The 26,548-nt window shown below is 38.3% G+C and overlaps 1 protein-coding gene across 2 annotated transcripts; it reads left to right on the forward strand.

Annotated features, from left to right (window-relative positions):
* Positions 1-1,473: 1,473 nt before the first annotated feature.
* On the forward strand, positions 1,474-19,405 carry LOC114455406 (gap junction alpha-8 protein-like). Of its 2 annotated transcripts, XM_028436627.1 has the most exons (4): positions 1,474-1,504; positions 6,071-6,179; positions 16,873-16,909; positions 17,006-19,405. In XM_028436627.1, the coding sequence occupies exons 3-4, from the start codon at positions 16,888-16,890 to the stop codon at positions 18,148-18,150; spliced, it is 1,167 nt and encodes a 388-aa protein (XP_028292428.1). In that variant the 5' UTR covers positions 1,474-1,504; positions 6,071-6,179; positions 16,873-16,887; the 3' UTR covers positions 18,151-19,405. The 2 variants fall into 2 exon arrangements, with proteins under 2 accessions (XP_028292428.1, XP_028292426.1); XM_028436625.1 differs by having other exon boundaries at positions 16,873-19,405.
* The last annotated feature ends 7,143 nt before the right edge of the window (positions 19,406-26,548 follow it).

The raw sequence follows: 26,548 nt of genomic DNA on the forward strand, positions 1-26,548 counted from the left end.
TAAATGCTGCGCTGAGGTTTCCATTGTGCTGCTCCTCAGGATGGATTTAGCACTGGAACAATAACAGCATGAAGCTATTTGTGACAAAGAAATGATGTTCAGCTGTGTTGTACAATGTGTGTGTGTGTGCGTGCAGTGGGTGCACTTGAGGGTTTGATGGAAAAAGCCCACTCTGCCAGCATGCATTAATGTAAGCCTCTCACAGGCTGCCAGGCCGACCCCTCCCTGTCCTTCTGCTCGTCACACAAGCTACATTCAGACCTGAATCACCCCAGTATGAGCGATGCCAGGCTACAGGGACACGTGCTTCTTAATGGTCATATCAACCTTTAATAGAACCCCAAACTCATGTCAAGAGTCCACTGATGCCTGTCAGGAAACTTCAATAAACAGAAAATAATTATAAAATCATCGGTACACTGTAGATTGAATATTTTGCAAGCAAATCTAATCAAAAAGCAAGGGACATTTCTCTGCAGCACGTGTGTGAGAGCGAAAAAAACATATATTACAGAAAAATACACCAGACGACAACAAAAATATGAAAATGACTTCAAAATACACTAAACTAAATACTTATACAAAAAAATACACTAAAATGACAACAGAAATGCACAAAACTACACAAGAAACCCAAACAAAAATACACAAAATTACTCCAGAATCACACTACAATGGCAACAAAAAACAATAATTATAAAAAAATCACAAAAAGACAACAGAAAGATAAAAAATAAAAAAATACACATAATGATGACTTCAAAAAACATACATTGCAGAAAAATACAACAAAAATATGAAAATGGCTCAAAATACACAAAACTAAATATTTACACAAAAAAATACACAAAATGACTCCTGAATCACACTACAATGGCAACAAAACAATAATTATACAAAAAATGCACAAAAACACAGAGAAAGATACAAAAATACAGAAAAATACACAAAACAAAAAAATATAAAAGTGATGATGAAGTCATGCACATGTCCTGTAGAATTAAACCAGGAAAATTGGACCCGAAAATATACCCCTTATGCTCCCACATGAATGCATACTTCCACTGTACTAGTCTATACTAGAATTCGCCTCACTCTGTGTGTGTGTGTGTGTGTGTGTGTGTGTGTGTGTGTGTGTGTGTGTGTGTGTGTGTGTGTGTGTGTGTGTGTGTGTGTGTGTGTGTGTGTGTGGAGCAAATATCTCCCTGACCCGGTGCCTGCTCCACCTGAAAATTTGTCAACGGCTTCCAAATACCCTGAGTGTGTGCATCTGTTATTTTGGAGTAATTTGGTCATTTCAAAAATGTTTATTTTAATTGCATTTCACTTCTGAACGGCTCAGAAATGAAACCTAGACCTTATGACCTCAGAGTGTGAGGGGGCGCTCGTGCACCATCTGTTGGGAGACGACTTCCGGTATCCATCTTGATGGCGACACAGATGAAATCTGATCAACTGCTACTCGTCTATCGGCATCCATGTTAATCCATTGGCAGGGAATGTTGTAAGTTTGTTATTTTTACTTTATCTCTGTATATAATGACATATCATTCACTATTTTGTTAGTATTGTTTGTTAAACCACGTGTTTGTTGAAGATGAACCAGCTTCATGTAACCAGCAATTGTATTGTGTGTCACAGTTTTTAGAGTGGAAAAGTGGGATGTACTATTCTGGCAAGTAAACATACATGTTTATCCGTGAACAACGCTAATATTTTCACCATCACCACGTTAGCTAAACAAAGGCGCGTGAGGCTTTTACTCCGTAGCAGAGCACCACACACAGGGGCAGTCAAGCCCTTTGAAGCGCACAGGGAGACTCTCCGGAAATGCCTGCAAAGTCCGGTTAAACGTGCACATAGTTCTAATGTCGGCAGTTAAAATAAGCTAAGCTAAAGTTTACCACATGGTGCCCGAGGTTTTACACGTAAACGCTGTATCGACTGCTGCAGCCCAGAGAGAGATGAATGATGTGCTTACATATTAGTCTTTCTTATTGTTTTATCTTATAGTTACTGGTATTCTCATAGTATTATTGCTATTACCTTATTTAAGATTTATCATTGTTTTTATATTATTGTATGATAGTTACTGGATTCTCATTATATTTTATTGCTGTAACCATTACTGTTCCTACTTCCACTATTAATATTATATCCCTATCTAATTGTACTACTTTATCATTGATATTGCTATTCTTATATTATTATTTTTTATTCTTTTAATTATAGTTACTGGTATTCTCATTGTATCATTATCATTGCTATATTATCATATTACCTTAACATTCAATATGATTTATTATTGTTTTTATCGTATTATTGTTACTAGATTCTTATATTACTTTGTTATTGCTATTATTATTATTATAACCCTTACTATTATTACTTTTGCTATTAATATTATATGCCTATCATCATCTTTATTATTATCAGGGCTCTACACAAACTTAATCAGTGGTGGCACTGGTGTGACCAACTTTCTCTGTTGGTCGAGGGGGTGTACAGTATAGCCATCCATGCTGATGAATAGTTGACTTAACTGGCGTACTGTAGTCTTGTATGAAGTAAAGATTGCCAGTGACTCGAGATATGTTTGCAAAATGTTTGTGTAAATATTAACCTATTATTACTATTATTATTATAACATTACTATTATTACTATTACTACTTTCACTATGAATATCATATCCCTATCTAATTGTACTACTACTGTATTATTGTTATTGCTATTCTTATATATATATATTATAGTTACTCGATTATCATATTATTTTGAAACTCTACTTAAGCTCCTCCCACTATATGAAAGGCTGCAATTAAGTGTCTTTTGCTAAATTATGACACATTTTGCTAAATAATTACACTTTTGGAGCTATGTTGGCACTTTTTGGGTTAGGTGGAGGGATCTAGTGGGGTTAGGTAGGGTTAGGGTAACGTATGACACTTAATGACAGTCGTCATGACACCTTATTCATGCCAATGACAGGTGTCATGTCGTAATAATGACAGTGTAATGTCAGCCTTATGTATAAAACTTCAAGTAAAGTGTTACCGGTTTAAAAATGGCTGCCATGATGTGATCAAATCATGGGAAACATGCAAATATTATGGAGTTTCATTGAATTGTGAGTTTGGAAATATCTGCAATTGAATGTAGTTAATAATTTACACAATAATTTCTCTGATATTTTTACTTTCTCCTGCAGGCTGAATTGAATTCATATTTTAATAGGGAAGGTTGCATTTATTTTAGTGGTATGTAAACTTGATTTATAATGAAATCACAGTCCTTGTTTTCTCTATAAAGCTAAGAGACAGTTATAGATTTTTAGGTGATATGTTTCTATAATCTATCTATAAAGCAAGATATCTCTGTCTGTGTGTCTGTGGCTCAAATATCTCTGCGGTTCAGGGACAGACAGAGCTGAAACTTTCAACATGGCTGCTGCTTGGTTCAAGAGTGTGCAACGTCATAAATCATAAATGCTTTACAAATTCCGTGTGCATCTAAACTGACTGTTGTGGATTAATGACACTAAACGAGTCCGGACAGGGTATGTTCCGGTCTGAGGAGTTCCGGATCCGGAACTGGAATCGGAATAGATGGGGTTCAACTTTCTACAGTGTCCTTGCTTAAAGCCAAACATATGAAAGCGCAATAGTTATCATTTTATACATTTCACAACAAACCTAAATGTCCCTGATGTCCCACTTTGGTAAATGGTAAATGGACTTGATTTATATAGCGCTTTATAACCACACTGAAGCAGTCCCAAAGCGCTTTACATATCAGCTCATTCACCCAATCACTCTCACATTCACACACCAGTGGGACACTTTCAAACACAACCTCATTTGGCCATCCATGAAAAATCTAGTTAACCTCCCACTTTTCTATCGCAGTACATACTTCCTACGGGCACTGCACTAGTGTTTTAAACAAAGCAAATCAATACAAAGCTCCAGCTCTGATGACATGTCTCCCAGAGGACAAAGAACACGCTCTGTGACGGTAAACGGTCTGACCTGCTGTTTGCTCTTATGGACCTGATGAAGCTGTGAGTCGACAGGTGAGGGATTGAGAGAAGCCGACAGAGCAGACGGTCACGTATTTTGGATGTGAATGTGTCACAGGAGACTTTGGAGGTTTAGACTGCAGCTATTTTTACCATGTGATCTCTGACCCTTTCTGAAGAGCCAGGAATGGGTGACTGATGCATACGTGGGTCACAATGTGTGTCAAGTGTGGATGTTTGTGTATATTTCCTTTGTTGTGGCACAGTTGCTGGATTTGACTTACTTTAAACCACAGAAATGAATTCTGGTTTAGGTGCCATTTTTAGACCTGGTTGACTTTATGAGTTCCTGACTTTACAGATCTAAACATTGTTGCAAAGGAAAGTACTTTAAAAAAAAAAAACAATATTGTGCACTAATTCATCATTAGGGATGTAACGATTAATCGTAAGGCAGTTAAAAATCGATTTATAGGTATCACGTTTGATATCGATTTTCTGAAAATTGAATCGCAGTACTTTTTTTAACCAGCAGAGGGCGCTATCCACAAGTGTAGGCGGTGGGCGGAGTCTGCTAATACTTTCTTTCTGGCCGCCTTCTACTCTTAAATATGTTAATAAATGATTCATTACCCCTTAAGCACTGAAAGAATATCTGTAATATTACTTGATTATCTGTAAAAGTCACGTGTTTCTATAAGCTCTGTCTGCTAGCATAGCTTCTCTTCTTCACTGCAAGATATCTGCATGCCAACCGACCACTGGGTTACCAGCGCCCTCTGCTGGTCCAAACAAATATGAAAATAAATCAGTGTAATCACGGTTTTTTTTTTTTTTTTTTTAAAGTCCAATTGTTAAGGCACAATATACATTTTCAGTTGCACTTTTAAAAGAAAAAGAACTATTATGCAGTTTTACATTGTTTATTATAGAACCAGAATTTAAATTAATAGGCTTCATTTTCATTTGTATTATTCCTTTATTTCATTCAAGATTTATTTTTAGTTAAATTGCATTGTTTTGAATTGTTTATTAAGGAATTCTTTTGACAATGGAAAATAGTATAGTATTTTGTAGTTTTTTTCCCAAAAAAAAAATTTGTCTACAGTCCCATTTTGTAAAATAAATCGTGAGAGAATCGTATCGTGAACCCAGTATCGTGAATCGAATCGTATCGGGAGGTGAGTGAATCGTTACATCCCTTTTCATCATTGATCATAAATACACAGTTATAAAGTCCTTAACAAATAAATTATACGTATTGTAGAAATCTTTCAAAAACTTGTTTAAAACTAAAAAAAAATCTAATTGTTATTCATTTGACAAATCAACTGAAACACCTAAAAAATTTTCTCCAAATTTGAGTTGCATCTCACTGAGCTTCTATGATAAGTCAGACAAGCATAACATCTTCAGGAATGCAAATATATAACTATAATTTCACATATTAATCAATAAATTATAGTTAATGTGAGCAAAACATAAATAAATTCAAATTTGACCCTTTAAAAAAAAAAAGTTGAACAGTATGGAATTATAATAAATAAAAGCTATTAAAAACAGTAAATGTTTAATTAAGGTCCAAATTGAAATAAAAACAGAATCAGAATCTTTATTGTCTTTATATAAAATTACATTCAGACTCGTACCATTTCAGTGCAATGATTTAACATGGTGGAATAAAATAGAATAAAAGTAAAAGTAAGAGGAAATAGTGCACTGTATTTTAAAATTTACAAAAAAATTGACATTTAACAAAATGTTGCACATTTAAGCATCTATTGTGTTCATAAATTTGTACACCAGTCATGAACCCTACTGCATGTCACCGATGCAGACATGTTGTGTTTGTGTGTAGTGTGTACAGTGAAAGAGTGAACTGGCTAAACCCAAAACCCCTTTCTCAATATTTCAAAATAAAACAATTGAATATTTAAAGGTTGACTCAAAGCAAACATTGGACTATATCAGTTCCTCCTCAGTCCTGTTCAAAACAAGTTTATCAACATGCAAACATGAAATCTTAATGTCATATTTTGCCACCACTGCAGAGCTCCAGCATCCCAGGAACAGCCTAACAAATGCAGGAAGTAGGATCTTGACAAGACCCCGCAAACATGGCCACCAACTCAGACATGTGGACAGACGAGAGCTGTGGAGGTATGTGTGTGTGTGTGAACAGATTGACTTTGTCCAGCCAGTATGTTTTCTGTTTGCACGATGACTGAAGAATGACAAAGCATTATATTCCCTTTTGTACATGCTTGGATGAAAACACAACATGATTAAAACAACTGCATCCTATTTACATGTGGTTGATAAGAAGTGCTGCATGGGGTCACCAAAGGGTAACAGAACGCTTGATTAGACTATAATGTGGAGATCTTTTCTTTGTTTTTGACATTGTCCAAAAGTGATTCTTGATCCAAGGCAACAAAAAGAGATTTACAGCTAAGACAACAAATTTGTTTTTTTGGTTCTTGGCAAGCTGGGTGACCAATAAATGTTACTTCCTTCTTGTTCATACCATTGTTTACTGGACTCGGATGCACATGAGGAAAGACTAAACTATAAATCACTACCTACTGGACAAATGTGAGAAACTTTTCTTGGGTGGCAAATGGCCGACCGTGTGTGCCGACACTCCTATCCGCAGATAACATTGTGTGGAGCAGCCGCTGCCTGAGGGGACCAAACTGAATGAAATCATCCTGTGTCTCGCCATGTGTTCCCCTGATAGAGAACAAGGGTGTGACCCACCTCTGAAATCCACCTCCAGCCCTTCGAACTGCTCTTCCTGTCCTGAGCGATATGGAGACCCACAGTGTTTTCTCTCAACTGTACTTTCATGAACCAATAACCTTCATGTACTTTTTAATTTATAACTCTTAACGCTTTCATCCTCCTTTTGTTTAGTTTGTACACAAATTTCAGGCTTATTCCCAGGAAAAATGTCAGGCTTGAAAGGACGTGCATTAGTCTAGACCTGTAGCCTGAACACTTATCTAGTGCAGTTGCATGACTTTCTCCAAAACGTGCCCTTTATAGCTGTTATTAATGTGCACTTGTCACCTCTAGGTGGTGTCTTCTCTTTGAGAAATGAAGCAAGACTGGTCAACATGGAACAGTCTGAATAGTTGAGAACATCTGTTTAAAAAAACTAGTGGAAAAACTTTACAGCAGTACGACTATCTGATAAACTATACCACTTATTACACTTTTCATAAAAAAACAGTATAAAACACTGTTAAAATATAACTTTTGCACTTTTACAAGACAACATGAAACACTCTAGTTGTTGAGGGAATCTCATTCACAGTCAAAAAAGGCAACACAACTTGGCGTTAAATACCAAGCTAAAATCAGTTAGTAAACCCAGCATAGTTACAGTACACTGAAAATAGCTGGTAACACTGAATAAAAGTGAGGTTTTAAAAATAGTTTGCAGATTAAAAAAGTGTGAGCACTTAAAGTATCTGTTAGTACTTTATATTTTGGCAGAGGGCCTTGGGGTTGCTGGCCTGGCTGCATCTTCGGGGGTTTGCAGAAGCACAAATATTGGTCTGGCTGAACTGATTTCACAACACAATAAGCATAATATGCCCAACTATAACATCACATCTCACTCTCACCTTAAAATAGTCGACTCTTCCCCATCCCTTCCATTGTCCTACCCTGACTCCCTCTCCCCTGTTCCCTCCCCCCTCACCTAGGTGTAACACTGCCCTCTCTTTTTATATTCTCCCTTTAATAAAGTGTTTATTACCCTTCCTTATAGGAGGGCTGGTGATGGTCACAATCATGCAATGAAATGCATTCTTTTGTTTAATTGCAATAGCAAAACTTTTTATTTTAAAGCAGCATTGGGGGTTATAACAGAGTTTTTATTTTAGGTGTCAACATTACATGATTTACTATGACTCACAAACAGAAATACAAAGGGATTATTATTTTTTAATAAATGAAACTAACAATAACTCAACCAGTCAAAAAAGTTTTGGTGATTATATATACATACATATATATGTATATTTGTAAAAAACAGATAACAGATGTACAAACTCTTCATGTTGTCAAAAATCTTAATCCTGCATAAAAGACCCCTTAAACATTGGCAAAACTGACAATAGTGCATTTTATTTTAATTTTCAAATTAAAAAAAAATATAATCTAATTATGATAGTCATTCAACAAAAACTTCTACTGTATCCACTAATACAAAGATAATTTCAAAAATCTCAAATGATTAAAAGGTAGAAATTACAATATGGGGAAGAGATAAAGTTGTTTGTAAAGAATGTTGTGGCTGAAAAAAAATGTAATTGTGCAAACATTATTGCCACTTGTTGCTGTTTTCACACAAATCTTATAAAAAAAAAAAAACTCAACACATGGAAATAATCAAAGAATGTTCCCTGCCTTTTACATTTTCACAATCCCCCAAACTCTCAGCCCCTTTAATATAAGTCCTTATGTCCAGTCACAGACTGCCCTTACATCCTTCCTTTTTTTAACACCTCCTGTCTGCCCCCTGCACACCCTGTGCTCCATTGTACACACATTGATTCTCCTCTCCAGTCCATGGTTCCCTCTGCAAGGAAGCTGTTTTCCACTTCCTTCTTTGCTGGGAACAATTCATAAATTGTGTCTCACAACGTCACTCTTTTCTCTGGTTTTTCCTTTTTTCCCCCATTGGCCCAAACTCCTGTCAATAGAAGATTCATTGGCTACATCAACTAGAATTGGAGGAAAATCATGAAAAACATTCACGAAAGTTTAGGAAGTGAGAAATGTGGCTGATTACGAAGGCTTTCACAAAGCAGACATAATGACTTGTGTTCCCTTGCTGTGTGTTCTCCTGGTAGAAATCCTCGGAACGGACACAGAAGCAGATTGGTTTACATAGCAGGACTCCCACTCACAGACACATGGTGGTGTGTGTGTGCTGATGTTGTAGCGGGACACACAGGAAAGGGAAATCTTAGGTACAAATACAGGTAGGGAGTCCAAACAGTCCAGCATTCTCACCATTTAAACAAGAGCCCTGTTGTGCAATCTTACCATCGATCAGTCAGTATTTAACTCTTGAACAATAACCGGTAACAGTTATTTACTAAAGAACCAACATATTTTTGAGGCACAGATTTCTCTTCAAAATGACACAGAATATACAGTATTTTGTAGCTGTTGAAATTCTATGTGCATGACGGTTTTTGATTGACAGTTCCTGTTGCAAAGCGTGATCTGGTATACTGGGCTTCGTCCCGGTTGGCCATCGACAACAAGTGGTTCATGTTTCTTTTCTTTTTTTCAAAATAAAAAAAAATCAAAATCAAGTTTTACTTCTAAAGCACTTTACAACAGCCAAAGTTGACCATATATAATTAAAAACAGACCATTATCACATTTAAAACAAGTGCCACAGAACTATGTACCGAATGCCTTTCTAAACAGGCAAGAAAAAGCAAATAAAGAGGAACCAGGTGGTATGTAATGGCAAAGGGTAGCTTTAATGAGCAAAATTTGGCAATCAATAGTGGAAAAGGGCAAAAATTTGGAAAAAATAGAGGCAAAATGTAGGGTTTTTATTGGGCATAAATTAGCTTATTTGGATGAAAAGTGGCCAAAAAAATTAAAGAAAGGACAAAAATTGGACAAATGTGTTAAAAAGAACAAAAATAGTCAAAAAATAGGAAAAAGGGAATATTTATTGGCAAAAGGTAGCTAAAGTCTGAAAAAAGGGGCAAAAATGTGACAAAGGAAGTTGGAAAATTGCCAAAGGTATTAGGTAAAAAAAGGGGTTAAAAAGTTCCTCCTTTTGAGGTTTTCTGTGGTATTACTAATTAAAATTAAGACATAAAAAGCCACATTGAGCTACTGACTTAATAATGGCTTTTACAAGGTGTCAGGGCTGAATTTTTGTCCCAGTCCACCCCTGACCAGAGCTGATATGCATTTCCAGGCTGTGGATGACTCCATCTCATCATGGGACATAAGTATGCGTGGGTGTGAGACCTTGAATGGCAGCTTGTTGGTCCAATTCAAACAAACCTCCTCTAAAAAACACAATAGCTGACCGCTGAAACTCAGTACAACTGAAACTCACTCTGAGACATGGGTGAGATGTTTTTTAAAAGCCTGTGTTTTTTTTTTTTTGTGCTCGTGTACATTTTAACTCACTTTGATTGACTGGTATTGGTTTTAAAGTTGGGCTCCTTAAGTGCAGCTTTTATCTACCTTCTCACAAGCATCCGTTGGCTAATGAAGTAAGTGGCCACATGTCACCATACGTTTACTCTGGACAATAATAATGCCTTTGTTCATGTTTTTATAGTTTCTCACTCTGCAGGAAATAAACCATAGCTTGGTTCTCAGAGGAAATGAGAAACTGCTTCAGAAGAATGTTTCGCACCTAAAAGTTTGACAGAAAAATATTTGGTCAATATGTGGCGTGGCAAATTAAAGTTCTCGTACATCATGATGGTATCTTCAAGTTTATCTCTTCAAAACAAAAGTGACTCTAGACTGATGACTCGTGAAAAAAGAAAAGTCAAACCTACAAAGAGAAAAACGGAGGGAGGCAGCGGGTCACCAACACACAAAGGGAAACGATGATACACACAAATATTCACACAAATATGTATTGATTGCATGCTGGCCCGCTAAACAAACTGGCTTTCAAAAGCAAGTGCATCTCTGTCTTTAAGCGTAAGCCTGGCACCATTCAAGTGTTAGCGTGGTTCTATGTCAGGGGGGACAGCGTGTGGCCCTCAGGTCATGTATCTGTGAAGGGCATCGCTGAGAGCGTCTCTTTAAACATGCTGTGAAAGCTTCCTCTGTGTCCGTCAAACACTGAATGAGCAACTATTCATGTAATGTTTAGGCTATTTAATATAATGCTGCTGCTGCTTCCAAAGCTGGTGGGCTTTACAGATTGGAAGATCAATTATTAAATTGGATTGTTGCATTGTTTTGAGTTAAATCTTAATTCATCACATTGTATTGTCAGGTCATTGATAGTAAAGGGACTGTGACAAAGGGAGCGCAAGAACGGCCTTGCCTTTTTTTAAATCCAGAAAAGGAATTTTATTATCGCACATTTTATGTTTGTTTTTTTTTTAAATGACTTTCAAAGAATAGTAAAAATGTTTACCTTTTTCAATAAAAGTAACATTTTTTACACATTTTGTTGAACGTTCATGGGGATAGCGGGGCCTGAAAAGTGCAACAGGAAAAGTTGGAGAACCATTGACATACTGCAGAAGTTCCCTACCTTTTTCAGGTTGTAACCCCATTTTCATATCACCGAGACATTTTTTTTAAGAATTAGTTTTTGATCATATTTATCATCGTGTTACAAATACAGAGTAGTGCACAAAGTGACAAGATGTGCCACCTCAGTTATTTTTATACTGCAATTTATTTGAGCTACATTTATATTTGAGAAAGTTCAAGTATTATTACAGTTATTTGATATTTATTGTGTGTGATGTGTTAATTTGAATAAGAATAATCCATCCATCCAAGTTTTCAGGGATGAATAACAATAATAATTCCTAAAAATATAATTGTAAGCAGTTTTTTTTTAATTATTTTTTTTTTTTTTTACCAAGTACTAGGCATTTTAGGTGACCCCCATTTTAATTCTAGGTGACCCCAAGGTTGAAAAAACACGCATAATGTAATGTAATTAATTTACACTAACACAACACAATGTAGCATAATTTAAAGTGACATCACATGCAAAATCAAGCGATAACATAACATTGCCATGTTATACAGTATATCAACATCAGAAAGGATTGATCTAATTTTGAGTTAAATGTACCAGTAATGTGAATAAAAGAACAGAATGACTTATTATATACTAAAAATACTTGGTCAAATCCTGAGGGTTGAAAGCTAATATGATGATAGTCAGTTCTAGTAAAACATGCACAGATGATGCCCGAAGCATCTTTTTTTAAGCTCTGATCTTCATTCAGTGGATCAAAGTGCACATGAATCTGAATGAAAGGCAAGGAATCACTCTGACTTCAGTAATCCTTCTTTTCACCTTACAGCGTCTCTCATTTTGAAAGGGGGGGGGAGGGGTGTCACTGAACATTGCTTTACACTGGTGACATATAAGCTTAATTTGGGCCTGTCTGTTGAGCACAAATCAACTTTTTTAGGCTCAGTTTTTAAGTGCCTAAGGCTGCTGTGTTGAATAGTAGGTTCAGGTACATCTTGTGAAGCAGTAACTGTAGCAACGCTTTATAAATAAGAACTGAACTTTAATTTTTATGATAATTTCATTATATTATAAATCTTTTTTTATCAGCACTAAATTTAGAAAGTCCTATGTGTTAGCTTTCGACCAATTACGTTTTATTTGTTGTTTTCTCTATATTACAGTGAGTGCTATGAGATGAATTGTTGTATTTTGTCTAACAATGTTTTATTGTAACCCGTTTTAGTTGTTGAAGTGTTTAAATTATTGTAAATAACTACAACGATGAAGCATTTTGTTATTTCAAAGATCTTTTTGGATAACAACAAACCTATGACTTATTTCTTAAACAGGAAGTTCAAGCTAGCCATTTCCATAGCCTAGCCTGTTCAGTAAGGGTTTGTTTTTATTGGCTTGTTCCTTAAACCGTATGTTGCATGAATTTCAAAGGGTATCAATAGCACAATGTGCCCCCATATTTTTCCTTGAGGAGTGGTTGGAGATGTTCATTGTGTGAGATAAATAGGAATACAAATCAAACCAATCCTGCTGCCAAGATTCATTCAAATCACATGATCATATCGTTTGATGAAAAATGTTGTCATACATTGCATGACTTTGACAAGGTCATTTGAAAAAAAAAAAGTAAGATTTCCCTCACTTCCTGTTTCTTTAAAGGCCCCTCAGGCAGGAAGCGCGTGGCACCATTGCAGATGGCCATACGATATGTTTGTTAGCGTGTTAGCATTCTGATAAACGGGCAGTAGGTGCTCTACTCCAGAGGTCTAATCTGACTGCACGCCTCACTGCACGCGCTCAATAGGGTCCACACCCTGCATCATGACATCATGTCTTTGTGAGAAATCCCGGGGCCATTCACGGGCCCACCGCGGGGCTTAGCATGCAAGCGTCCACTATACCAACACCATGCTCTTTAAAGGCAGTCCTCTGGTTCCACGTGCAGCAGAGTGGATACTAGTGCCTGAACATGGCTTCTATCCGCAGTTTCTTTAGTCTTCCTTTGTCATGAAGTTCTAATAGAAGACATTGGGGTACTTTTCATTTATAAGGCATCGATAAATCAATCTATGCATCTAATATTTCTATTAAAAAAAAGTGTTCCTGGATTGAAAAATATTTTTTACTTCATGGGATATTTTAGCAAATGTGTTTGAGTTATTTTGTTAAAAGTTATGATCAGTGCAGCCCATTTGAAAGGAGAGCAGATAAGTGGCATTTTGTTCACTGGCCATATAATGTCATCAGCAGTGGGCACTTTGATTGGTTGGCAGCCAGTGATGGTGGGTGGTGTCATAAGCTTAGTATTTTCCCATCCTGAGAGGAGCAATAACTTCCACAGATGAACATTTTATTTTTTTATTTATTTATTTATTTTTCTTAAGGAAAAAAAATACATTACGTTATAACAAAAATTAATTAACAATGTAATTTTTTGGCCATACAATTAATTTCAAAACATATTAGGCCTTGATTTTAAAATCCAAGTTCAAGGCGCTCGTTTTCTCTACTGCATATGACTGAGAGGGAGATTTGTTGTTGACATGTTTTTATTGCTGATTTTAAATGTTTTAAATGTTTTTACTACTGATTTTAATGTTATTATTGATTTTTAAGCTGTTGGTTGTTTTCTGTTGCACTTTTTGATCATGTAAAGCACATTGAGTTGCCTTGTTTATGAAATGCGCTTTAAAAATAAATTTGCCTTGCCTTGTATGAGATTTAAGCAGAATTTATATAGCTGTCGGGAATACATCTAATGAAAAACACTACATCATTTGTTGTATTGCGTGGGAATATTCAATATTCTCTTAATGGAATCTGGAAATGTCTGTACAGAGGGAAATTAACTGTAATTGTATATACAGTAAACTGACTATATTTGGTTGTCTGGTAATTGTTCAGTTTCTTCCTTTATTTTAGTGCATCAATGATTTACCAAGTGAGCAACTTTCAACAGTTTACATCACAGACAAACATTAGAATTGTTTAAATAAACATTTCCAAAGGCCCAACTTAGTTTATATGAAAATATTTTAAATGTTGACACAATATTTTCTCGCAGTTGATATGCAGCAATTCCAGTTTACTTTAATACTAATTTTTTTAAATCAACGCAATTCACTGTAGGACGAGGCTGTTAAACGCAAAAAGCAGAAACAATGTATGTACTGTTGTGTATTTATAAATAACAATGAAGTAATCTTATCTATCTTACATTTTCCTGTTTTAAAAGAGCACTATTACAGTTTGCCACTTCCTCACAGGGATGAAACTCATACAAGTGCGAGAGACAAAAGCAGGCTTCCACACATACTGTGTCTTAAAAACACTAGTAATGTTTTTATATAAATGCTTTATCAGAGCAGCTGTCATAAAATATGACATGGAGAGAACATAAATATTTTAAAAATCATTGTAAATGAGATGAAATCCAAAAGTTAAGAATACCGTTTGATCGCAAAACATTTCTTTTTTTTCCAGTAATGTAAGTAAATAACTAGATTGACATCCTAATACAAAAAATTAATACAACTATGGCATTTTCTTTAACATTTAAAAGAAGACAAAAAACAGAACACCTAAATCATTAAAATTTTTAGGAATGCAATAGCTATGAAACGGCTTCTATATGCATAAATGTGTGTGTGCATGTGCGTACGTGCGCGCGCGCGTATATATATTGCTCTTACTATTTCCTATTCTAATACTTTTCCTAATATTTGTCCAAGACTCACATTCTTTCCATTCCTGCCAAGCACACAATGTGCACATGTGCATACATACAAACGCACACAAACTGTTTTCTGTTTATCTAAAATGTATTTAAATATTTCTTAATCAAAACGCAGTATGAAAAACTCTGCTGCAGGTTGAGCTGCAAGGGATTTGAGGAGAAATTAACAAAATTTTATATACCATAAAAAGCTAAATGTAAAGCAATATATATTTGCTTTAAACCTGCAACCAATTAATGTTTGTTGATCGCTGATGCAGTCATCAATGTATCTCATCAATGATACATTGACTGATGTGTTTTTAAGAATACATAGCATATCTACAAATATAACCATGTGTTTATGACTGATATATTGGGTGTTTGTATACATGTCTTTATTTTGTTATTCTTATTGGTTTATTACATACTTTACTTTAGCTTTATGTAAGTATTTAGAACAAATTGTGTTTTATTTATAAAAAATAGTTAAGAATTAAGTAGGCCAACATTAAACCAATTTTGTCTTTATATTCTTCTGCGATTTAATGTTCATTTAGGTGTTTAGTGTAGTATTTTTTTTTAATTTGTATGTTTGAAAAATATAGCTAACAATCAAAGCAAACTGACAGTTTTATATAGGAGTGGATTTATTTTATTTTTTACAATTTAATTAATATTATTTACAGAAAAACAGGCTGAAAATGTGTGTTGTATGGTGTTAACAGTGAATCTGAGTTTGTTGTTTCCTGCAAAGCCTGCAGAGAATGAAGAACGCTGCATGCCTGAAATAGCTCTGGAAGGTCATTCATTGAAGCAATTTCTAAAAAATCATGAGCAAAATGTTGACCTGTGGAGTTATTGGCCTGTGGATGATAAACACAATTGTTTTATTTTAAATAAAAAACAACAGTATAATCAACACTCACAATGGTATATCTTCTCACTCATACCTCTACATGACCATGCTCTTTTCTCTAAAGTCAGCCATGGCAGCACAGCTAGAGGCTTATGAAGCCAATGTCCTCTCATTGCTGCTTCTATATGTGCGTGTGTTTGAGATGAAGATGCACGCATGGATTTGGTCCACCGTGCTATGGACTCAGTGCCCTGCTCCCACCGTGTCCATGTTGGTGTGGGAGCCTGAGGCCTGCTCTGCATACGTCCCTGCTCTGGCTTTGTTGATCCTATTGTCTACTGCGTCACCACACGTCGCCCGGCAAATAAAGGCCGTCTGGCTCCAAGCTTAAATATTGCAGCAAACTAAAAACGAACCATCAGGGCCGATTCATTCACATCTGCTCAGTGGGGCGACAAGGACAGGGCTTTAGGTGGGAAAGAGGGTAGAAAAAAGTTCACTTTTCCCTGCCGGGTGCCAAGAGAGCGGGACAGGACTCAAAGTTGTCGGAGCCGCAGCTGTGGCAAGTTGCCCATTTTATTACACTTATGCTCATTTAAACATTAGTCAACTTGCTGTTATTTATTAGTGTGTTTTTGTTATTTTTAGTTTGAGGTTTAAGGTAAAGATTTTTTAAATTGGACCCAAAAGTGTCTTTGGTAAAGTTAGCAAGCTTGGGTAAAAAAGCAGTCATGAGGGTTGTTTGATTAGTTTACGAAAAGGTTTATTTACCTTGAAATCAATTTTGTTAATAGTTTGTGCGTCCATTTGATTTGGTTTTGACAATTTAGTTTTCAACCATTTTGGAGACCTCAATTATTTTGAGTATATTGGCAAAAACACAAGGCAGTAAAATTTGAACGATTGACTCGTTTTGGAAATGTTTTCTCGTGCATGGCTTACTTTTTGGCCCTCTTGTTTCCCCTCCCCCTGTCCACCCTGCCTACCCCACCCTCCTCGTTCAACTGCACCCTTCATGTTCCTCCCTACCCCACCCTTTATTCTGCAGTGCTACGGACCGATCATGGGTGACTGGAGCTTTCTGGGTAATATTTTAGAGGAAGTTAACGAGCACTCTACGGTGATCGGCCGGGTGTGGCTCACGGTGCTTTTCATCTTTCGCATCCTCATCCTGGGCACAGCGGCAGAGTTTGTGTGGGGCGACGAGCAGTCTGACTATGTTTGCAACACACAGCAGCCGGGATGCGAAAATGTGTGTTATGACGAGGCCTTCCCTATCTCCCACATCCGCCTGTGGGTGCTGCAGATCATCTTTGTATCCACCCCATCTCTGGTGTACGTAGGCCATGCCGTACACCATGTCCACATGGAGGAGAAACGTAAAGAGCGTGAGGAGGCAGAACTTAGCCGGCAGCAGGAGTTGAGTGAGGAGCGTCTACCCCTGGCGCCCGACCAGGGGAGCGTCCGCACCACTAAGGAGACCAGCACGAAAGGAAGCAAGAAGTTCAGGCTGGAGGGAACTCTGCTGAGGACCTACATCTGCCACATCATCTTCAAGACACTGTTTGAAGTGGGCTTTGTGGTGGGCCAGTACTTTCTATATGGCTTCCGCATCCTGCCACTTTATAAATGCAGCCGCTGGCCCTGCCCTAACACAGTGGACTGCTTTGTGTCTCGACCTACGGAGAAGACTGTCTTCATCATTTTCATGCTGGCTGTGGCTTGTGTCTCGCTGTTCCTCAACTTTGTGGAGATCAGTCACTTGGGGCTAAAGAAGATTCGTTTCGTTTTTCGAAAGCCAGCCACGGCCCCAGCCCCGGGCCAAGGTGAGGGGATGACCCCTTTGCCTTCCACAGGAAAAAGCCTCGCTCCTCTGGGCGTCTCCTCTCTGCAGAGGGCAAAAGGTTACAAGCTGCTAGAAGAGGAAAAAGGTCCCCCTATGCCTCACCTTTACCCCCTGGCTGAGGTGGGCATGGAGGCTGGCAGAGGGACCCCACCCTTCCAGGAGCAGGAGGAGAAGGCAGAGGACGTGCTACCAATGGAGGACATCTCAAAGGTCTATGATGAGACATTGCCCTCCTATGCCCAGACCACTGAAACTTTACACATGGATGACACTGAGGTGGTGCAGCCCCCAGAAGTGGAGGCAGAGAGGGTAGAGGGGGCTTTAGATGATGAAGGGGACATAGAGCAGGTGGTGAGCAAGGAGGGGGACACTCCCGCTGAAGCAGGGCCAGAGGCCACAGATACGATAGAGGACAACAGACCCCTAAGCAGGCTAAGCAAAGCCAGCAGCAGGGCCAGATCAGACGATCTTACTGTATGAATCTGTGAGAGGAGGTACCTGCACACCTGCACACACCAAACATAAGAGGGAGCGTGCACATCCACACAACTCCAAATGCTGCAAACTCTTGAACATGCAGGTCGAAAACCAGTAGAACTACGAACAGGGAAATAAGATATAGTTAAGGAGTTTATCAAGAAAAAAAAGTGATAATGCTGAAAAATCTAAGTAATAGAGGTTGACAAGTTTTGGGGTTTTTTTGAAAAAAAAAAAAAAAGTGTGTTATCAAAGACACACAAGGAAGGGGAGTCGTTTGTACTTGATGGAAATATATGTTCAATTTAATTATCATACCTTTCATTAGCCTTTTGATATGATACCAAAGAAGGAAAGACCTTTTTACACCAAGCTTCAGTAGGTGAGGGAAAGAGAGCTTTTATATTATTGTGTGTCAGTGCATGCGCTGTTTGTTAGCCACAGGCTTTCATTCCCAATCAAACTGTGAGACAGCGCAATGCAGCAGGTGGCCATGCAAGTGAGCGGGTTCTTACACAGAAAAAACACACACACACACACACACACAAAGCCAATGCCGGTACAGATACATTTATATACAGCTCTTTCAGACAAAGGCAGGGAAGTCAAAAATGAGGGTGGGAGAATCAGGTGGAAAAAGCGTATACCTCTTTTTGCACAATCAGAGGATTCCACTGTGTGCACGGCCTTTAACTTTTGTAACACCTGATTTATGCGTCTGTTCACACAAGTCTGCCAAGTGAAGAGACCAACTCAGAACACTGTCATATTTATATACCGGGTAGCATTGTTAGCGCTAGTTAGTGAGTAAAAAAATCAGACCACGTGATAAATGTCATTTTCAATGTATTTATGCATTTCTTTTTCTCAGATTTGCAACAGTTTTGTAGTCTTAAAATCAAGTGTATACGACGGTATGAGCTGTCCATGGAGAAGCTCATGCAGGGGCTCATTTTTGCCCAATCAGAGGATGAACTATGGTAGCGACCTCAGGCCAAATCCTCTCTTTTCGTGCTATGCAAACAGGCGTCCGGGCGATAAAGATCACGCTCCATCAGCACAAAGTATTGTTGGAGGTGAGACAATAAAAGAAACAATTCTCATCAATGAAAACAAGCACGTTTGATCTAGAAGTGACAAAATTCTTTTCTACTTTACGATTGAGACAACTGTGGATCTTTACACACACACAAAGCAAAGTTTGAAATGCAAATTTAAAAAGAATAAAAAAGACAAAACCCAAGTGCTGCTGTACATATAGCCCCATCTCCTGACTAATGTTGGACACTGTGCACAACCAGTGTTTTACTTTTTTCGAAGAAATACAGAATGTTTTTAAAAACAACTTTAATTCAGTGTTACACACGCACGCACTCACACAATAGCCTAGAGAACTATGGATCAGTGCTGGTTGTCTATTGGCATGAGGGATGCACGTTGCTTAAACTAAAAGCATTTGGTTTAAGAAACACATTTGAGGGTTTTCGCAAATGCTCTTCAAACTTCTTCTGCCTCTGTTTGGTCAAAGTGTTGCCACTGTGTGACTTCCTTTGCCTTATCTCTGATTGTAAATTCACATTTGTTAAAATGTTGTAGCAGTTTGCTATAGTGCTCTGTCGCTTATCTGAACATGTTTTATTTGCAATGTTTTTAAATACTTTTACTGCTAAATGGGACAGTGTGGGCTCACACACACACACACACACACACACACACACACACACACACACACACACACACACTTTCTTGATGTCATGTGTATGAACTTGAACAATGTAGACTGCATAGACATCAACACGTGTGAGACACGCATGCATGCCCACTACACATTGTTGGTTTTAGGGTATGATCAAACAACTCTAAAACAAACAGTGGGCCAAATCAACTTTAACCCCACTGTAACCCCCCAAAAATTTCCCGACCTCCCACAATCCAATGCAGCCTGAGCCTTTAGTGAACCATCAAACCATTAATCACACATACGCATAAAGCTGGTATGGCACTATTGTCCTTTTGTTCTGTATGACTTTCTTTTTTTGTATTTTGAGACTATTGCATTGTCTGTATGTTTGTAAGGAAGACATGATTAATCTATTTAAAGGAAAAAACAAAATTTTTACTAACTTGTAATCTTTGGCGAATAGATGTGTGGCAGTGTCTTTTTTTGAAACGTGAACGCAATAAAAAGTCACACGTGGTCAACATGTGTTGCTCAGATTTTCTCTGCAAACTACATGTAAACCTGCAAATGCTATTTTAAATGCGTTTGTACAGTAGGTTAAAGCAGCTACATGGTGCTAAGCTAAAATGATGTGCTGAACTAAACACTAAACAGCCTTACAGTGATGAAAGGAAGTGGAAACGAAACTCCCCATAACTCACTTCGTATATACCTGACAGCACGTTCATTAAATAAAATATAACTGATCATAAATGATAACAAAGATACATAAAAAAAATAACCCACTCATCCACATGCGGCCCATAGTAAAATTTTCTAAAATAAACACAAAAAGACTCCAAAAACACAAAAAAGGACAGAAAAAACCCACAACAGTACAACAAAATACGCGAGTAAACATGATAACTACAAATATATACAAAAATAACAAGATTTTTTTATTTTTTATTTTATCTTGTATGTCTTTTTCATCTGTATTTATAGCATGAGGTTTTATTGCTGCTTGAACGCTGACCTTGTGTCTTGAAAGGTACAGCTAAATAAGATAACATTTATTTATTATTATTACAAAAACTGAAAACTGTACAAAATAACACAAATATAAGTCTTATGAGTATAAGACCCAAAACAACAAAAACTATATGTAGAATGAAAGAAAGACACACACAAAAACCCTATAGAAAACAGGCAACAAATTGACAATATAAATGTAACCCTTATTTTTACAGTCCACAAAATGACTCCAAAAATACTCAAAACGACTAAGAAAAAAACAAAAAATAACTTATTTTTTCTGACCTGTGCTAATGCTCATACGGTCATTATTCTAAGTGCTGACATTAATGTGATAATGTTGCCTTCACTGTAAGAAATATTGTCCAACTCATGCTCATGTCCACCCAAACCTCCCATATTTACCACATTCATTGTTCTTCGTCCTCAGAATATGGATCATATTTACCACAGGGTGGCAGTGTGAAACAGATAATACTCTTTTTCTAATACTCACACACATTGAGAAATGTATTGCTTATCTAATTAATTTGGTGAAGAAAAAAAATTGGCAAAAGAGCTAGCAACTTCAAAATAATAGATTACATTATAAGATCTGAGAATTTGTGAGATCTATGTGTAAATTTTCTTTGAGAGACAAACATGCATTCTTCAGCAGGAACTCATCAAGCACACACAATATTTATTGTTAAAGAAGCTTTTTCCAACACTGCACCATCTCCCTGTCATGAAAGTTTGACCCTTTCACAATAAAATCAGTTCAAACACTTCACAATAAGGGTAAAACATCAGAAAACAGCATTAAAAAGCATCAATTCAATCTATGACAAACTTATACTTTACTTTGTAAATATAACTGTATAATATAAAATAGGGTAATAGTATATTTATTATTTTATTCCTTTAGAAAAAAAAAAGAAAAAAAACTTCAATCATACACAAAGACAGTGAGTTAGGAAAAAAAAATTGTTTGGAAAAGTTATTTTGTTTTTTACTCCTTATATTCATTGCTTTTATTTCTGCATTTAAAAAATTGCTTCACAGACAACATTGGTTGACATCAGTACCGATTTTTTTTCACGGATATTGAAAAACCAATGTGTGCTGATCTGCCTCAAGCATCATTTTGGGGATGGTAATATAGTGTTGCAAGGAAAAGAAAAGAAGAAAAAGGGATAATGAAGCTCTCCGCCTGTGTCTTCCACAGAAGCCTCTGGCCCCGTCCACACGCAAGAGACCGTCTCAAACTGCTCCAGAGGGCTCCACCGCCTTGCGGTTGGGTCCTCTGCCGGTGTGCGGCCCGTCTCCTCAAGAGGGCTCCATGACACCACAACTGGTTTCTCCGGCCACTGGCAGTCTGCCACTGGGGAGAGGGCGCCACCACACCACCGTTGATGCCTCCCAAGGTGAACGAGCCGGAGCGCTCTAAAGAGGAAGAGACAGGCAGCAATCGCAGCTACACCATGGGTGCTGCGGACGATATCGAGGGGTTACAGGCTGCAGTTTGCGGCTGTCCCTCCCCGGTTAGCCGGCGTATTACACACGGGTTCTACTCCAGGTTTTTTCTGGTGTCCAAACATGGGGTGTGGGGGGGGTTAGCATTCGCCCTATCCTGGATTTACTGAACAGGTTTCTCAGATGGTACAAAATCTCTCTTCTGCGCCTGGTGGGTCAGGGATGAACTATGCATATTTTCACTTTCTGGTATATCCCCCTCACAGAAAGTACCTGAGGTTTGCTTTCCGGGGGATATGCTGAGCCCGAGGGTGTTCGTGCGATGCACGCTGAGGAGGCGAGGCATCCACTTGGCCACCTGTTTAAACGATTGGCTGCTTTTGGCACAATCGAAATCAGAGGCCACATCGCGCACACACATTCTGTTACGTCACCTGTCCAATCTAGGATTCGTGATAAACGCGGAAAAGAGCATGTTGTCCCCTACACAAGACACTGTCTTTCTGGGCCTGTCCCTGTGCTCAGTGCCTCTCACCTGTTTCACCTGTCAGTGCAGACGGTGGAGACGTTCAGGGCATACCTTGCGCTGTTTTGACTGGGCAAATCTGTTCAGTTCAGATTGTCTTCGGTTACTCAGGTTAATGGCTTCAGCCATCCACGTCATCCACCTCGGCCGCCTCCACATGAGGGATTTCCAGGTGTAGGTGGTCTCTCATGGGCTCAGCCCTCTGCGTCATGGCGCACGAAGGGTGCTGGTTAAGCCGGCGTGCGTAACCACTGGTGGACCTTGGATTTCCTGCTACGCGGTGTCTCTTTGGGGGCCGTGATGTCCAGGAAAGCGATCTCCACGGTGGAGTGCGCGAGGGCAAGTCGGTGTGGTGCTGCTAGGACGCAGACCTCCAACGCTGTCACATAAATTATATGGAGATGTCGCTGATCCACTTTCTCCCATCTCTCAGGGTACATAATGTCCCTGTGAGGACGGACAGTACCACGGTGGTAGCGTATATAAACCGCCAAGGCGGCTTACACTCCCGTTGGCTGCTGCTGCTGGTACGCATACTGATCCTGTGGAGCAACGCACATTCCCAGGGTCCTGAATGTAGGCACGGACTTGCTCCACATTGGCCAGCCATGCACTGGCTGCCGGAGATTTACCAGCTGTTGTGCGCTCGTCTGTGGCAGCTCCTGCTGCGCAGGAATCTGCTGTTACAGGCAAGGGGAACGATCTTCCACCCATACCCAGAGCGACTGGGGCTGTAGGCTTGGCCCCTGAATAGCTCCGTTTGTCAGAGGCGGGGCTCTCACAGTGTGATTTCCATCATACAGATAATGAGTGAGCCATCTCACTCATATCATGAAATAGAACTCATCTCACTCAGCTAAGCGGGTTAAAGACATCTATGCGCTCTCGGTTCACCCATCATGCGCTCAGCTCTTCCCGGGAGATGTGAGGATCATTTTGGAGCCCAACCCGGCCTTTGTACCGACGGTGGTGGATTCTTCATCTCCCAAAGACCCGTTGGCCTTCCTGCCTCACAGGATGAGCGGCGGCCTCATTTGTTGTGTCCAGTCCGTGCACGGGGAAAGCCTGTTACTAAGCAATGCCTGTCACACTGGATTGTGGAGGCCATTGCTTTGGCTTACAAGAGTCAGGGTCAGCAGCCGCCTGAGGGTCTGCACGCACACTCAACTCGAGGTCTTGCCACGTCCTGGGCCTTGTTCAGGGGAGTGTCTGTTCAGGACATTTGTGCAGCGGTGAGTTGGACCTCACCTCTCACATTTTTCTGGTTTTACATGCTGGACTTTTCTATTTTCCTGATGTATAACAGACTCTTCCTTGCGGGCTGGTATTTGCTCAATAAGCACGTCTGCAATACGGGACCTGCCATATCCCATAGTGAGACAGCTCATGAAATATTATGAAATATAACTTTAGGTTATGTATATAACCCCGGTTCTATGAGTAATATGAGTGTGATGTCTCACCAGACAACCCTTCTTGCTTGAATGAGTGAGAAGAGTTGCTTATTGTGAATGAGGAACTGCACATCTGCTCTCCCACTTATAGAGGGTGGGAGTGTCCCTCGCGGATGGACAGTTCTTCCAGCCAAACCTAAAGTTCTCCTCCGCGAGCAGTGAACACAATGGTTTCATTGTTACTTCACTTTGACAGAAACTCAGGAGTCAAACCAGTTTAACAGTTCATAGGGCACGTTTGTTGATTCATAGACAGAGGAACAACTGTATTCATTCAAAAGGAGTTTTTCCCCCCTATTACAGCAGAAGCACAGCAAAGAAATTGAAATAAATAGAAACACAAATATTAAAATAAATACATGCACACACACACACACACACACACACACACACACACACACACACACACACACACACACACACACACAGTGCAAATACAGTTTACCCACACCCAGTCATTCAAATAGTTTACCCACACCCAGTCATTCAAATACAGTTTATACACACCCAGTCATTTAGTGCATTGTCAAACACTGTCAATTGTAATTCACCTTACACAGACATACGCATTACCAACCGTTTAGGTATGTTTTTATAAACTAACCTGTTTTTAAAACTTACTCAAAAATACTACTTGTGGCCTTTTGCCTCTGTCTGGAATGGCATTTAACACCTACACAGCCTTTATGTGCACATGCACACTGTGTGTAGGTGGCAAGTTCCTGTGTTTTCACGCCTTGACTGGCCAAATACTTTTTAAAAACAACATTTTTGGATGACAACACTAACAAAGGAGAATGATGGTGTAATTGTAACAAAAGAACAACCATGAAAACCAAAGAAAGTGATATTCTTTTGAGTTCAAATTGAGTTGTGACTTCAAATAGGAACAGACATTCCCCTCCCTACAAACAGATGAAGTAAGCTTTTAAGTGCTTTGACTCTGCAAAGAAGTCACTACTAATGGGGTGGAGTGTTTTATTTTCACGGATACAGGCTATTAAACGAAATTTTAAATGTTTTCTAATGTGCTTTAATAACCTTTAGGCACTGCACACACACAATTAAGTTTTAACTGACAATTTTTTCCAGAATTTCTGGTCCAACTTGCTTTACATTTATCTCTTACTCTTATGTGTTCATTATCTTGCTCTTCCTATTTTGTTTTCTTTTTTGTTTGATCACACATTTTTTGGTTCCGGTTTTACTTGCTAGTGATGACAGTTATTTTCAACTCAGTTTCCTCCTCTTCATGCTCTGTCATCATTATTCTGTTTCTTCTGTATTGCGTTGATCCTTCATATATGGCTTTCCATGTTCACAATGTGCCTTTGCTGTTTTAGTACCAATTTGATGACTATTTTTTATTTCTCCATGCCAACATACTCTGCATAAAATGAACATTTAAGAACATCTAAGCTTTTTGTGTGGAATGTGTCGCCACACTTCAATACCAGGCAGTCACTGGTTAATGCTCCTCTAATTATATCTTTCATGTAATATATCTAAATATCCCTCAGTGCTTGAACTGAACAGAGCACATCAAAAACAAAATAGGAACCTAAGATAATAATTCTACTTCCCAGTTATGGGAACAACAAGAACTCTAGATGTGAGTTTACAGTCGCAATCAACGGATAACTAAACAGTCCCATTCACTGTCATAACATCACAAAGCTTCTAATAACTTTAATCCTTATTTGCCACTCCTTAACTGCTAACTCTCATGGCACAAGAAAGTTTATAACCTTTATAATCTACAGTAACGTTTCCAAAAAGATGAAGCAAAGGGGATAAAGTCACAATCCTCTGTTTTTATGACAATGACGCTGCAACAAAATGTCTTTATGCATCACAAAATCCTTACTGCAGTTAATTAAAACAAAAGTCTATTAAGCTAAACATGATAGTTTTAGAATAAATGAAGGCAATCCTCTGAAAAGAGGCGTATAACAAGTTGCAAAAGATTAATACCAATCATTATCAATCATTTTTCATGTTTTCTGCATTTCAACCTGCAGACTTCAACCTGAAAGGTATTATTTTACGAAAGGATAGTTTAAAAAATCAATCACATTCTTTAACATTTGGTTATAGCTATTTTAGACACGTATACTAGATTTGATATTAAAATAATGTTAGGACACTTAAGGTAAATGGACTTGATTTATATACTGTAGCACTTTATCCCCACCGAAGTAGTCTCATTGCACTTTACAATATCACAACATTGACACTCACAGTCAAGGTTGAGGGTTCAATCCCAGGTAT

Source organism: Gouania willdenowi, chromosome 21 (assembly GCF_900634775.1).
Source record: "Gouania willdenowi chromosome 21, fGouWil2.1, whole genome shotgun sequence".
Taxonomy (NCBI): Eukaryota; Metazoa; Chordata; class Actinopteri; order Blenniiformes; family Gobiesocidae; genus Gouania; species Gouania willdenowi.

Excerpts from the sequence above, each read along its gene's own strand:
- LOC114455406 (XM_028436625.1), top strand. The coding sequence starts at position 16,888 with ATGGGTGACTGGAGCTTTCTGGGTAATATTTTAGAGGAAGTTAACGAG.